At 46.4% G+C, this 13,692-nt stretch overlaps 1 protein-coding gene across 2 annotated transcripts in view; it reads left to right on the top strand.

Moving 5' to 3' along the window:
- Positions 1-13,692, top strand: part of SF3B1 (splicing factor 3b subunit 1) — a 117,588-nt gene that overhangs the window by 54,270 nt on the left and 49,626 nt on the right. For both annotated transcript variants that reach the window (XM_088456248.1, XM_088456249.1), the window contains 4 exons: positions 2,334-2,531; positions 3,239-3,340; positions 3,439-3,618; positions 7,663-7,749. In XM_088456248.1, coding sequence (XP_088312374.1) covers positions 2,334-2,531; positions 3,239-3,340; positions 3,439-3,618; positions 7,663-7,749 — 567 coding nt within the window. The remainder of the gene's footprint in view (positions 1-2,333; positions 2,532-3,238; positions 3,341-3,438; positions 3,619-7,662; positions 7,750-13,692) is intronic.

Below are 13,692 nucleotides of genomic sequence, written 5' to 3'. Positions count from 1 at the left end.
TGAACGGCACCATAGATAATGATGGCCTGAGACTGAGCTTGCAGCAACTGACTGGCAGCTCATAGCCGGTAACGCTTCTTCCGGAAGTAATTACCACCGCACACCAGCCTCTCCCTGCGGCGCCACCCTGCCACAGGAGAAAATAAAAACCTTTCCTACTTGGAGACCGGAAAAAAAGGCAAGGGAGGTAAGGGGAGGGGGGCGCAAGGTTATATACTCTAGGTGGGCGGTCCCTGAGGGGAAAAACTACCTGTCTGTACTGGGGGAATGGGATATAATCCATGAGTAATGACTAGTAGCGAGGAAGCAATATAAGGATTAGTATATGATTAATATTGATGTCTTCGGGGCTGAAATATCAGAAGTGCTACGATTTAATTATCAATTTTAGGCAATAATGTCAACCTACGTAAACCAAAAATAAACTGACAATAACACAATGGTCTTCATAACAGTTCACCCGATAAAAATAGTTACTGTTAAGCAAGGATGTAAAAGTATTGCCAAAATTTATATTCTAAGTGTTCATAAAACTCATTTACTCATTAAAACTCAAAATGGTTATAATGTCGACGTTCACCATGTCAACATTTATCATGTAGACTGTGGAGTGTTCTCCTCACGCTTTATTTATTGGGTGGTCTGACAAAATTATCTTGCTGCCTGGCACTTACGTTGCGATTAGTCCAGACTTGTGTTATCCACCGCCCCAGTCACCCAGCACCCACACGGCACCACTGCGGGAGTAGCCAGAGTCATTGTGGGAAGTCAAATGGCGTCTGCAGGCTCCTATCAGGTGATAGATGGGGGCGGGACATAGCGCTGGTGCCAGAGAGCAGGCAACGTGCGGAGAGCGTGTACTGAGGCCTCTCAGAGATTTCAACCCAGGTGGCCAGGGAGTTGACCGGCCTGAGGTGGGATCCGTGAGCTGGCTGTCTGTGTACCAGACCTAGGGGGCTGTCTGTCTGTATCACCAGTATGCTCGCAGCCAGACCCTTCCAAACATGGAGGCTTAAGCTGGGCATCCACTATACAGACATCTGTCCAATGTGGCTGTTTGGAATGAAAACCTGGTAATGTATGGGAGCAAATGACAATCGGCCATTTGCTCACAAACTCTGGAAAATTGCCAAAAATGGTTGTTCAGACAAATTGGTTAAAACACACAAATTTTTAACCAATTTTAATAACTTTTGTCATTTTTTCAGTGTTTAAAGCCATATGATCTACTGTCATTTGCTTCCATACATTACCAGGTTTTCATTCCAACCAGTCAGATTGGACAGATATCTGAGAGATAAGTGTATAGTGGATGCCCAGCTTTAGACAAGCTGGGCATCCAGCTTGTCTATAGTGGATGCCCAGCTTTAGACAAGCTTTCCATTCACACATACTCACTGAAGTGCAACTTATTGCTTGCAAACATGGTGCAGCTTGGTCAGCTACAGGCGGCATAACCTGGTTATACTGTTTAGACACCACTCAGCCTTTCTGTGATTTACTGATAAGTGTAATCACATCTGTGTGAGGCATGTAAATGCTGCAAAGGGCAATAAGGGGCCGTACTGTGTGGGCATAATGTGCAGTAAGGGATTATACTGTGTACATAATGGGCAATAAAGGGGCCATACTGTGTGGTCATAATGTGAGTTGGTACTATTGTGTGGCCATGCCATCTCCATGAGAAGCAAAGCCCCTTTTTGCATGAAGGCCCCCATCTGGCTGCTAGTTGATGCCACCCGGCTGACAACATTTTCTGGGGAGAACACTGCAGTGATGAAATGCTGACATGTTAGAATGTGGACATATTTTTCCTGGTGACCCACCAATGACTTACCTTGCTCCCGAGTCCAGTGCACCTTCCAGGTCATAGAGCTGTGACTTCTGGGTCAGAGCTGTGATCCTCCGAAGTTCTAGTGAGTATTTCTCCCCTAACCCTCCCTTTCCTTCTGCAGCCTAGCACTCTCATTTGCAGCCTAATTCTAATGTTAACATTCTGACAGTGTCGACATTTCACCTGTTGACATTTTAACAATCTCAACATAACTCTAGATGTCGACGTTTTAATTGTCCACCCTTTGACTACATCCCATTTAGAAGGCAATAGAACATCCCATTAAAAATGCTCTTTGCATGATCACATCTCAGAATTTACTACACTGCATATTTACATACTGAACATTTTTGAAAAATGTATTTACTGAATTTTAAGCTTCATGCAATTAAATAGACATTCAGTTGATGCACTGATTACAATGACGAAAAGGTCAAAGGAAACTAGATATTTGGATGGTAAAAAAGCCTGTATTTATTTTGTATGATAACTTTTGCAGGTTCTCCCCCCTCCTGCTGGGTATGTTCCAATACGTACACCTGCTCGTAAGTTGACAGCAACACCAACACCTTTGGGTGGCTTGACTGGGTTTCATATGCCTACTGAAGACAGAACAATGAAAAGTGTCAGTGATCAACCTTCTGGGAATCTTCCATTCCTTAAACCAGATGATATACAATACTTTGATAAATTGCTGGTAAGTTAGTTTTTGAGCTTTAATTGGAGTGCTGACTGTTTTTTTTACCTTATTTTCTTTATGGGTGTTACGAAATGCCCATCAAAAGCATAAAATAGAATGCGATCAAATTAACAAAGAGCTAAAACTTCTCAGAAGTTGTCAGTGCCCACGTCACTAAAGGCCGGTACAGACTAGATGTCTAGTGTGTACCAGCCTAGTAAGCGGCGGGGTGCCGGCATCGGCAACTGCGTACGCACTTGCTGATGCCAGGAGCAACAGCAGGGGCATGCAGCATGGCCCCCGCTAACTATATCGCTTGATGGACCTGCATGCAGGTCCGACCAGCGATGATGGTGACGCGGGAGCGCACATAGTCTAGCGTGTACCTGCTATGTCGCCGACTATGTGCCGATATGTCGCTCCAATACTCCGGATCGGGCAACATATCGTCTAATGTGTACCCGGCTTAAGCTGTATTTTTTTAGATCAATGCCCAGTAAGTTAACTTTTAAATAGAATGCATTCAATACCCGCTATCAATGCCATTATATGTTTGAGGCCTTGCTAGAAAAAATGCAAACAATTCCTGGTAATACTGTTATACTATACTGTATGTGATGTAGTTACAAGCTGCTCTCCCCCCCCCTTTTGTCAGTGCTCTTTGGAAATTTTCTGGGAAAATCTTACGGTCTTTATAATGTGTCTTTTTTCTTGGTCTTAATTAGGTTGATGTTGATGAATCCACGCTTAGCCCAGAAGAGCAAAAAGAGAGAAAAATAATGAAATTACTGCTTAAAATAAAGAATGGTACACCACCAATGAGGAAGGTATGTATTTGTATATATAATAATTTAACTCAATGGGTAGATACATTTTTTTGTATTTACTTTTCATTAACTTGATTTTTATTCACTTTTTTTTAAAGGCGGCTCTGCGGCAAATTACAGATAAATCCCGTGAGTTTGGAGCTGGGCCTCTGTTCAATCAAATTTTGCCCTTGCTAATGTCACCAACTCTTGAAGACCAAGAACGGCATTTACTTGTTAAAGTTATTGACCGAATCTTATACAAGCTTGATGATTTGGTCCGACCATATGTACACAAGGTATGTCAAATTTGCCATTACAGTGCTAACAGCATACACTTTAACAGAGTTTGAAATATGTCCTTTGCTTTGAAAGCTTTTTTTTTTTTTTAATCTTCAAGGAACATTTAAACCTCGGGTGGTAATCATGTATGTGAAATACATTAAGGCCCAAATCTAATGGGCTCCAATTTGCTGGTACTGATTAAAGAAAACCAGAAAGCATGATTGTACTTAGAAGGCAGGAGTTGAGAACCACAACTTAATAGGATGTAATGGAGAACAGGATTTTTGTACTTTTATCTGACGTTATGAGTAAAATTATTATTTATTATTATTATCCTTTTATTTATATTATTATTATCCTTTATTTACAAGGGTTCCGCAGCGCCTTACAAAGTACAGAAACAAATGAGCACACAAGACAACAGTTAACAGTACAGAATGCATGACAAATACAGTATTTATAAACAATGCTGCATATTCTCTGTAAAGCGCTGCGGAATATGTGTGCGCTATACAAATAACTGGTAATGAATAAATCAAATAACACCTAACTAAGCAGCAGGGTGTCAGTAACCAAGTTTTAGGTGTCATTGTAAATTAAAGTAAAAGTAAGGCAAGAAGAAGCACGTGAGGGAAGAGGGCCCTGCTCGCGAGAGCTTACATTCTAAAGGGGAGGGTCAGACAAACGGGTGACACAGATGGGCTAGATAGTGAGGAAGGAGCATAGAGTAGTGGGTTAGGATGAGTGCTGGAAAGCATTGAGGAAGAAATGGGTCTTGAGAGCCCATTTGAAGATTAAGAGCCAGGGAGACGAAAAAAGGCAGCTACTCGAAGAAGTTGGAAGAGGAAAATGTCATGAGTGTCGAATGGAAGGAATGAGATGGAGGGTTCAGAAGGTAAGAGTTGGTAGGAGTGAACCAAGGATAGAAGGACCCCCAAGACCACCACCATGGGAACCTCCAGGCCAGGGTGTGTGAGAATGTGAGGCCCCCAAAGGAGATGGCTGCAGGAGCAGTGGTGTCAGATGGGTAAATCCAGGGTTTGGTGATGGCAAGAAGAACCAAGGCGTTGCAGATAAAGCGCTCATGAACGGGGACCAGTTTATTATAGACAGAACTGACTTTCCAGAGGGAACAGGAGAGAGGGACAGAGTTAAGAGGCGAGAGGCGAATGAGATTATTAGGGTTGATGTAGTGTGCAGGTGATATTAATTTATAGCAGGGGGATAAGGAGTGCGGGGCTGTGTGGCTGGTCTCTGAATGAGGAAGGGTGACAGCAGGTGGTGGGTAAGGTGGAGGTTTAGTGTGGGGGGGGGGGGGAGAGGACAGGTAACTTGGAGAAAAGAGAGGGTGCAGGGTTTAGTGGTGGTGCAGCAGGACCATGGTGGAAGAGAAGTGAATAATACTGGAGTTGTGGGAGATGCAGTGGAGAGACTTAAGCTGCCCATCCATTACACGATGCGGGGACGACGGCACGATTACGACGCCGTCGTGTCCCGCGGGGTGAAGTGCATACACTGACGGTTCAGATATTCAGTGTATGCAGATCAATCATCCCCGAACATGGCAACCTGACAGCGGTAGTCAGGTTGACCGTCATGTTTGGGCGATGATTGATTGATGTTAAAAATGACCAGCGGGCGCGCGCATCGCTGACCGATTTTAACCTTTTACTGCCCGATTTGCGGGCGATTACCGAGCGATAACAACCGTCGTTATCACTCCATCGCTAGGATTAGTCGCCTAGTGGATGGGCAGCATTATGGGGGTCATTCGGACCCGGTCGTTAGCGCCGATGCGCTCGGACAGGGTCGATGGCCCCCCACAGAGCATGCGCAAGCCGGCGCCGTCGTGCGCATGCGTGAGACCCGCTACGACCGACAGCGCCGGTCGTAGCGGGTCTCCTTCCAAAGGGGGCGAGCTGTCGATGTTGATTGACAGCTCGCCCTGTTTGGAAGGCGGGCCGGGGGGGTGGCAGCCCAAACGGAGGCGTTCCCATGGGAACCTGACATCACTAGTGATGTCAGTGGAGAGCTTCCGGCTCAGACAGAGCCAGAAGCTCTCCGGGGCTTACGACAAGTGAGACCCTACCCTAGGGTCTCGTCGTAAGTCGCGATGGTCCCTGACCATCGCGACCATCACCGGAGCGGTCGTTAGAGCTGTGGGTGTTAACCCACTGCCTAACGACCGCAACAGTTTCTGAGCGACCGCTTGCATCCTCCGACCGCCTCTGAATGAGGCCCTATATGTGATGAAGAGAGACAGAGGACGGGAAGGAGAAGGTAGAGGGGACTATGGATGGAGAAAAGAGGTGAAAACTGGTGGTAGGGGAGAAAATAATGTAGTTGCTGAGTGAGGGAGGAGTAAAAGAAAAGAGACATAGGGGGTCATTCAGACCCGTTTGCGAGCAAAGGACGCTCGCAAACGGGTTGATGTTGCCCCACTGCGCATGCGCACGACGGAGGGAGCTCCGTTGTGCGCATGCGCGAGACCCGGACTGCGACAGCCAAGCTGTCGCTCCGGGTCTCGCACCAAAGGGGGCGTGCTGTCGATGTTGATTGACAGCACGCCCCCTTTGGTGGGCGTGGCGGCCAGACGGAGGCGTTCCCATGGGAACGCCTACCGTCTGAAGCCGGCCCTACTGACATCACTAGTGATGTCAGTGGGAGTGATTTTGGCTCTGATAGAGCCAAAAGCACTCCAGGGCTTGCGGCAGCGAGACCCTACCGCGGGGTCTCCGTCGCAAGCCCGATGGTCGCAATGGTCTTGACCATCGCGACCATCATCATTGTCACCCACAGCTATACGAGCGTCCAGGAGGACGCTCCATTTTCATGGAGGAGGGCCCTGATTCAGAGCGAGCGCTCTGGTCAGAGCGTCCGGCTCTGAATCAGGCCCATAGTGTAGATGAGGCAGTTGGGGGGAGTCAGTAGTAATGAGTCTGAGATACAGGAGCAGTACAGTTCAAATGTCAAAATCAGATAGAAGGAAGAACAGTGCTGGAAGATGTAAAGGCACAACTACTATAGTCTATTATAAACAAAATGAGTTTAGAGCTGTTAAAGTTGCAGGACTTTAGAATTTGTATAAAGTATGATTATAAAAAAAAAAAGGTATAGGTGTGAAACAATGGTAGATACTACAGTGGTATAGAGATAAATTGACAGTGGTACTCAAATGATTTAAACAGTGTAGAGTAGAATTACAAACATACAAGAATTAAATGTTCAGCAAGCAGATAGTTGCTTGCAATGCTGAAACAGGGTGTTAGCAAAAGGTGTGTTCAGGTTATAATGAAAGCTGGTGGCTGAGTTGCAGACTATCCAGAAGCTTAGAAAGTCCTTTGCAATTTTTTCCAAGTTAGAGTGTTCTTTTAAAATTTTGTCCTCCTGTCTTCCTCCTGTTTAACTCCTGTCTAACTCTTTTTAAATTATGCTGTACATGTAGTCCCACTTTGAAAAAAAACCCACTTTGAAATAAAAACCTATGCAGCCTTGTAACCTACTGAGTATATAGTAAAGCATAACATGTGTAGTCACTGATTGCACCCACCCCCAAAAACCTCACCCACACCAGATACAAGTCATAACATTCTAATACAAACAAATAGAGCCTAAACATCATCCCATGAATCTAGGAGATTATATAATTATATATTGTCAGATCTTATGTCACTCTGGAGTTTACAGATATTAATTTAAGACAATATACCTAGAAAATCAGTGTATTCCAGACAGCATTGGTATTTCTATAATAGATGCCTGCAATGAAATAAGAAAATCTGTCAAAGAGGATATAGTTACACTTTGATATAAAGAATTTTACAAAATTGTACAAGATGTAGTAAAGTACCTAAACTGCTGCCTGAGCCTTTATATATCTCAATGTTCCATTGTACCCTATAATGGTCTAAATTAAAATAAAATTAGCTAAATAAAACTGGAAAACGGTCCAGTTATCTATTGAAGTATTTCTTAAGGTTATCATACTATGTGCAAAAATGTAACTAAAAAATAAAAAAAATTAAACATTTTACCTGATTTTATTTGTTTTAATGAAGATTCTTGTGGTTATTGAGCCCTTGCTGATTGATGAAGATTATTATGCCAGAGTAGAAGGAAGAGAAATTATATCCAACTTGGCCAAGGTAATTCATATTGCACCCGTGTTTTTTTTTTTTTTTAAGTGACTTTTACAATGCATCTTGTTTTTTTTATTATCTTCTGTGCATTCTCAGTTACCAAGCAGCCACCATTGCTTTGAGAGCATTGCTAACACTGGTTAATAATCTGTTTTTGGCTTGTTTATTTTTGGGTTGGGTGGGTTGTCTTTTTTAGAGTTTGGAGTTTAATTACTGGTCAACGATCATATAAATTCTTGGCTTGATACAACAGTGCATAGATCTTCAAACCATACTCCTTAAGGTGCACATTCACTAGGCGATGGGGTAACGACCGTACGATTACAACATTGTAATCGTACAGCAGTTCCCCATTCCCTGTAGTGCCTACACTAACGATTTGTCGTTCAGTGCAGCCACCCTCCCTCATCCCTGAACATGGCCAATCTGTTGTTATCGACAGATTGACCGCCATGATCAGGTGATTGATGTCGGAAACTACCAGCGGGAGCGCGGATCGCTGGTTGTTTCCGACATTATAGTGCACGATTTGTGCATGATTAATGAGCGATTGAACGATTACGATGTCGTAATCGTTCAGTCGCTCATTAAAATCGCCTAGTGGATGTGCACCTTTAGACAAGTGTGTTTCTTGTCCTGCTCTCTACAGACAGATCAGAGCCCGGTTGTTGCTGTCTAGTGGAGTGCTGTGGACCATTTTGATTTGAATTTTGGACAGTCTGTAAATCCAGAATGCTAATGTGGCTGTGTTTTATTTTTTTTGACCTCAACAGATTGCACCACTGCAATTAGGGATAACTTTAACAAATCTTATGTTAGATGCATTTCATGTTCTCACATTGCTGTGTAGCAGGTTACACCTTTAAAGAGTTTTGAGAAAAATATTCCTTTTTTAACCATCTGGGGGATGCCTTACATCTGGGTTATGCATGGAAGGGTGGAGTCGGACACTAGCTGAAAACTGGTTCCCACCTCCTATAGAACCCCTCCCACTGTAAGCTCAGTCTACTTTTAAGTGCCTTTGCAGTAAGGCATTGGCTAGGTCCTAGCTTTTAGTTAGCAGTGTTCGCAAAATACGCGCTAAAGCAGTGAGGGACTCACTTTTTAAAAATGTGCGGGTCCCGCAGGACGCACTGTGAGTCACTGACCTGTGTGCTGCACCACAGCAGCCAATAACAGTCCTCAGCGTCTCCCTAGCAAATCACAGCAGTCGTCCTTGTCCAATCGTTGCCAGAGTCCTGCCGACCACCTCCCCCCCACCCCCTTTGTCTCCTCTGACCAGCTGGCAGACCACATGGCGGAGGCCTGGCAATCACCTGGTAAGAGGTATCAACCGCAAAAGCATGTTATCCGTTCCCTGAGGGTCATTGCAAAAAGTGGGAATCTCATGTTACTCTCCTAATTAAGAGTACTACACTGCCTATGCCTTCCATTTCTTCCCTGAAGGATTCTACGGACAGGAAAGTGGAGACGTGCCTGAAATCTATTTATTCTCTCTCAGGAGCTGTGGCCCGTCCGTCCATGGCTATCTCGTGGGTGGCCAAGGCCATTGAGAGCTGAGCAAATGTGCTTGAAGACACCTTTCCAGAGGCGGCCCCTGAGACTCAAAGGTCTTTAGTGGGCCACATGAGGGATGCAGCCACCTATATTGATGAGGCGCTTTGGATTCCAACCTACTGACCTCCAGAGTCTCGGCCGCAGCCGTGTCTTCTCGCCATTCTTTGTGGTTACGCTCCTGGAGGGCGGATGCTGATTCCAAAAAGGGCCTGGAGGCCTTGCCCTTCAATGGGGAGATATTGTTTGGCCCAGACCTGGACAAAATTGTAGACACTCTGGCGAAATCTAAGTCAGCTTTTCTGCCATCCACATCTGCACCTTCAAAGACTAGAACGTTGTCCTTTTGTTCTCAAGGGAAGCCCAAGGGTCAGTCTTTCCCTAGAGAATCAGCTGCCAAGTCGACCTCTAAGCCTAAGAAACAAACAGGCCTGGAGCGCCAGCCGCCCTGCTTCTAAGTCAGAGGATAAACCCTCAGCCTGATGGGATGGGCCTACCTCTGGGGGATCCCAGGGTGGGAGGCCGACTTCTTCAGTTCGCCCAGTACTGGTGTCACTCCACCAAGGACGCCTGGGTAAAAGAAGTGGTCTCTCAGGAGTACACCCTCTCTTTCCGTCAAAGGCCTCCCAACCAGTTTTTCTGCACGAGCTCCCCTCTGGATAAGACCAAGGCCTTGCAGGTTCAGGAAGCCATAGAGTCTTTGCTAAAAGCAGGGCTTATTGTTCTAGTTCCACTATCTCTGTGTGGAACTGGTTACTACTCTACTGTTTCTGGTTCAAATACCAAATGGGTCTCATCGGCCTATCCTCAACCTAAAATCTCTGAACAGGTTCCTCAGGGTGCCCAGGTTGAGGATGGAAACTTTGCGATCCATAATGCCGGCAATGGAACCTGGAGATTACATGGTATCACTGGACATTTAGGATGCATACCTACATGTCCCCATAGCGCCTTCCCACCAGTGTTATCTGTGCTTTGCTATACTGCAACAACACTTCCAGTTTCAGTCGCTGCCCTTTGGCCTCTCAGCGGCTCCAAGGGTATTTACCAAGATTATGGCTGTCATGACAGCCCACCTACGGAGTCTGGGTATACGACTCCTCCCATACCTCAACGACCTCCTCTTGTTGGCAGGCTCTCCGGAAGTACTTCATCTGCATCTGCACCTGACGATCACTTGTGCAGGCGCACGAGTGACTGATCAATTGGAAAAAGCCCTCCCTAATTCCCTCACAGAGGATGGTTCATTTGGGAGCCTTTCTGGATTCTCATCAGCAGAGGACTTTTCTAACTCCAGAAAATATCTCCTCTGTACAACTGCGGGTAAGCAGTTGCCTGCGTAGTCGCGAGTGTCGGTTCACTTAGTGATGCAGGTTCTGGGATCCATGGTGTCCACATTCGACATGGTGGAATATACCCAGTTCCATTCCAGGCCCCTCCAAGTGGAACAGGTTACATCCCCTGATCAGGACTCAGACGCTGGTGCTTTCTCTGGAGGTGCGCCTGTCTTGGTGAGATGAGTTGTTTGTAGCCACCAAGGGTCTCGTCTTTTGGAACCCGGACTGGGTTCTTCTAACGGATGCCAGTCTCCAGGGTTGGGGTGCGGTGACTGGCCCACTCTCATTTTAGGGCTGTTTGACAGCGAACGAAGCAATCCTTCCAGTAAACATTTTGGGGCTTCGGGCTGTCAAGTCACGTTCTTCACTGAAAGGCCGTACAGGTTCAGTCTGACAACGCCACCACGGTGGTGTACATCAACCATCAAGGAGGCACTCGAAGTCAGGCAGCCATGACAGAAGTGTCACGCATCCTGACTTGGGCAGAGTGTCACCTCCCGACCATCTCTGCAGTGCTCATTCCGGGAGTCCTCAATTTGGAAGCAGACTTCCTCAGCCGTCACGACGTGCATCCAGGGGAATGGTCTCTTCACCAAGAGGTGTTTCAACTCCTAGTGGACAAATGAGACCTTCCAGAAGTGGACCTCATGGCATCCCATCACAAGTTACCAGTGTATGGGTCCAGGACCAGAGATGCCGAAGCAAGCTTAGTGGATGCTCTGTCAGTACAGTGGACCTTCCATTTTTCTTACCTATTTCCTCCGATATCCCTGCTTCCTCAGGTTCTTCGGAAGTTCAAACAGGATGGAGGAAACGGTCCTGCTGGTGGCTTCAGCTTGGTCTAGATGTCATTGGTACTCAGGTCTTCGGAGTCTCTCCATCGAAACTCCGTTCCTACTGCCTCAACGTCCGGACTTGTCTCAAGGTCCTTGGCTTTACAGACTTGGGTCGTCTGTCTTTGACGGCGTGGCTCTTGAGACATCCATCTTAAGGTCCAAGGGTTTCTCTAGCTCTGTCATCAGCACAATGCTTCGAGCACGTAAACCTGCCTCAGCCAGGTTCTAGCACAGTGTGTGGCATACATATTTTCACTGGTGTCGCACTAGGGATTACGACCCTCCGGTGTTTCGTATATCTAGAATATTAGCATTCTTTCAATCTGGTTGGACCTCTGCCTCCGCCTGGCCTCATTGAAAATGCATGTCTCTGCACTGTCTGTGTGGTTCCAAAGAAGGATAGCTCCTCTCCCAGATATCCGCACCTTTTTCCAGGGTCTTCTCCGGATTCAACCTCCCTTTGTCCCTCCGGTGGCTCCTTGGGACTTGGCAGTAGTTCTTCGCGCCCTCCATTTGAACCACTTGATTCGGTGGAAATAAAGTGGTTAATGGCTAAGACTTATCTGCCAGGAGAGTGTCACTCTCCTGTCGTCCTCCCTTTCTGATATTTTACCAGGACAGGGCTGTGCTTCGCACTCGCCCTGAGTTTCTGCCTAAAGTGGTTTCTAATTTCCACATTAATCAGAAAATTATTGTTCCGGACTTTGTCGCCTGACCTCTCGGACTTTCAGTCGCCTGACCTCTCGTGAGGCCTCCTTGGAAGTGGTCCGTGCTCTTAGGGTTTATGTGGACCGGACCAGTTCCCTTCGGAAATCTTGACTACTTATTTGTGCTCTTTGGTTTTTGCAAGAGGGGATGGCCAGCCAACAAACAAACTTTGGCTAGATGGCTTCGTATGACTATCTCAGAGGCTTACACACAGGCAGGCCTGCCTGTTCCGGCTTCTTTTAAAGCTCATTCTACTCTCTGTGGGCCCCTCATGGGCAGCTCGCCATGGCATCTCGGCTGTTCAGCTCTGTAAGGCGGCCACGTGTTCTTCCATTCATACCTTTCTGAGGTTCTATGCATTTGACACTTTCGCCTTTCAGGATGCTTCCTTTGGGCGCCGAATTCTCCTCTCAATGCATGAGCGTCCCCACCCTCAGAAGGACTGTTTTGGGACATCCCCAAGGTCTCCCTGTGGAGCCTATGGACCCTGAAGAAGAAAATGACATATGATAAGAACTTACCTTTATCTTCCTTCGAAGTCCATAGGGTCCACAGGGCACCCGCCCTGACGCACCGGGCTTCATATGGGCTCTAGTACTGGTCACCGGTTTTCAGTCTCCCTTTCTGTGAGTGGTCCTCGAGCGTTCCAGTCTTCCTTCTCTCTATTTTACTACTCTGGCCTTGGCTACTTACCAACTGAGGTGCCTGTGGCTCGGGGTATAGAGGAGGATGGTCCCAGTGCATCCTGGGAGCAAAGCTTTTAACTGCGTGGTGCCCAGGATCTGAATCCAGCTATACCCCAAGGACTCCCTCTGGACCCTATGGACTTCGAAGAAAGGGAGATAACAAAGGTAAGCTTGCCATATCTAATTTTTTTTCCCCCTGTGGAGGGTTGTAGAAAGGCGGCTCTTATGCAAGCAGTTTCTGCACTTTCCAACTCCGGAGTAATCTTTCCGGTTCCGTTACTACAGCAAGGCCTGGGGTTCTACTCCAGTCTTTTCTTAGTAGACAAACCAGATGGATAGTTTCGTCTCAACCTCAGGTGGTTAAATGCTCATCTTCACTTGGAAAGATTCAAGATTGTCAATAAGGTCAGTCATTTGTATAGTGGAAGAGGCTTTTCTGGCTCCCATAGATATCAAGGATTCCTTCCTCCATATTCCTATATGGAGGGGTCATCCGCATCTTCTGCGGTTTGCAGGGAACATCGGCATTTTCAGTTCCAGGCTCTGCCATTTGGTTTGGCCACCGCTCCCAGAGTATTTAAAAAGTTATGGCACACATGATCTCCCTACTCAGGAGTGGGGGGAATACATGTGTTGGCTTATCTGGGCAATTTGTTGTTAAGGGCTCACTCAATAGCTCTATTGCAACAACCTCTTCAGATTACCTCAGACATGCTCGAGGGATTCGGCTGGATCATTATCTTTCCCAAATCAAATTTAATTCCATCTCGGAGAATGGTATTATTGGGTTTTCTCTTCGACACTCAGTGTCAGAGTATTTCTTCCGCA

Source organism: Taudactylus pleione, unplaced genomic scaffold (genome assembly GCF_031769625.1).
Source record: "Taudactylus pleione unplaced genomic scaffold, aTauple2 ptg000690l, whole genome shotgun sequence".
Taxonomy (NCBI): Eukaryota; Metazoa; Chordata; class Amphibia; order Anura; family Myobatrachidae; genus Taudactylus; species Taudactylus pleione.
The sequence above is the reverse complement of the archived record's forward strand: the minus strand, read 5'-3'. Positions and strand labels throughout refer to the sequence as shown.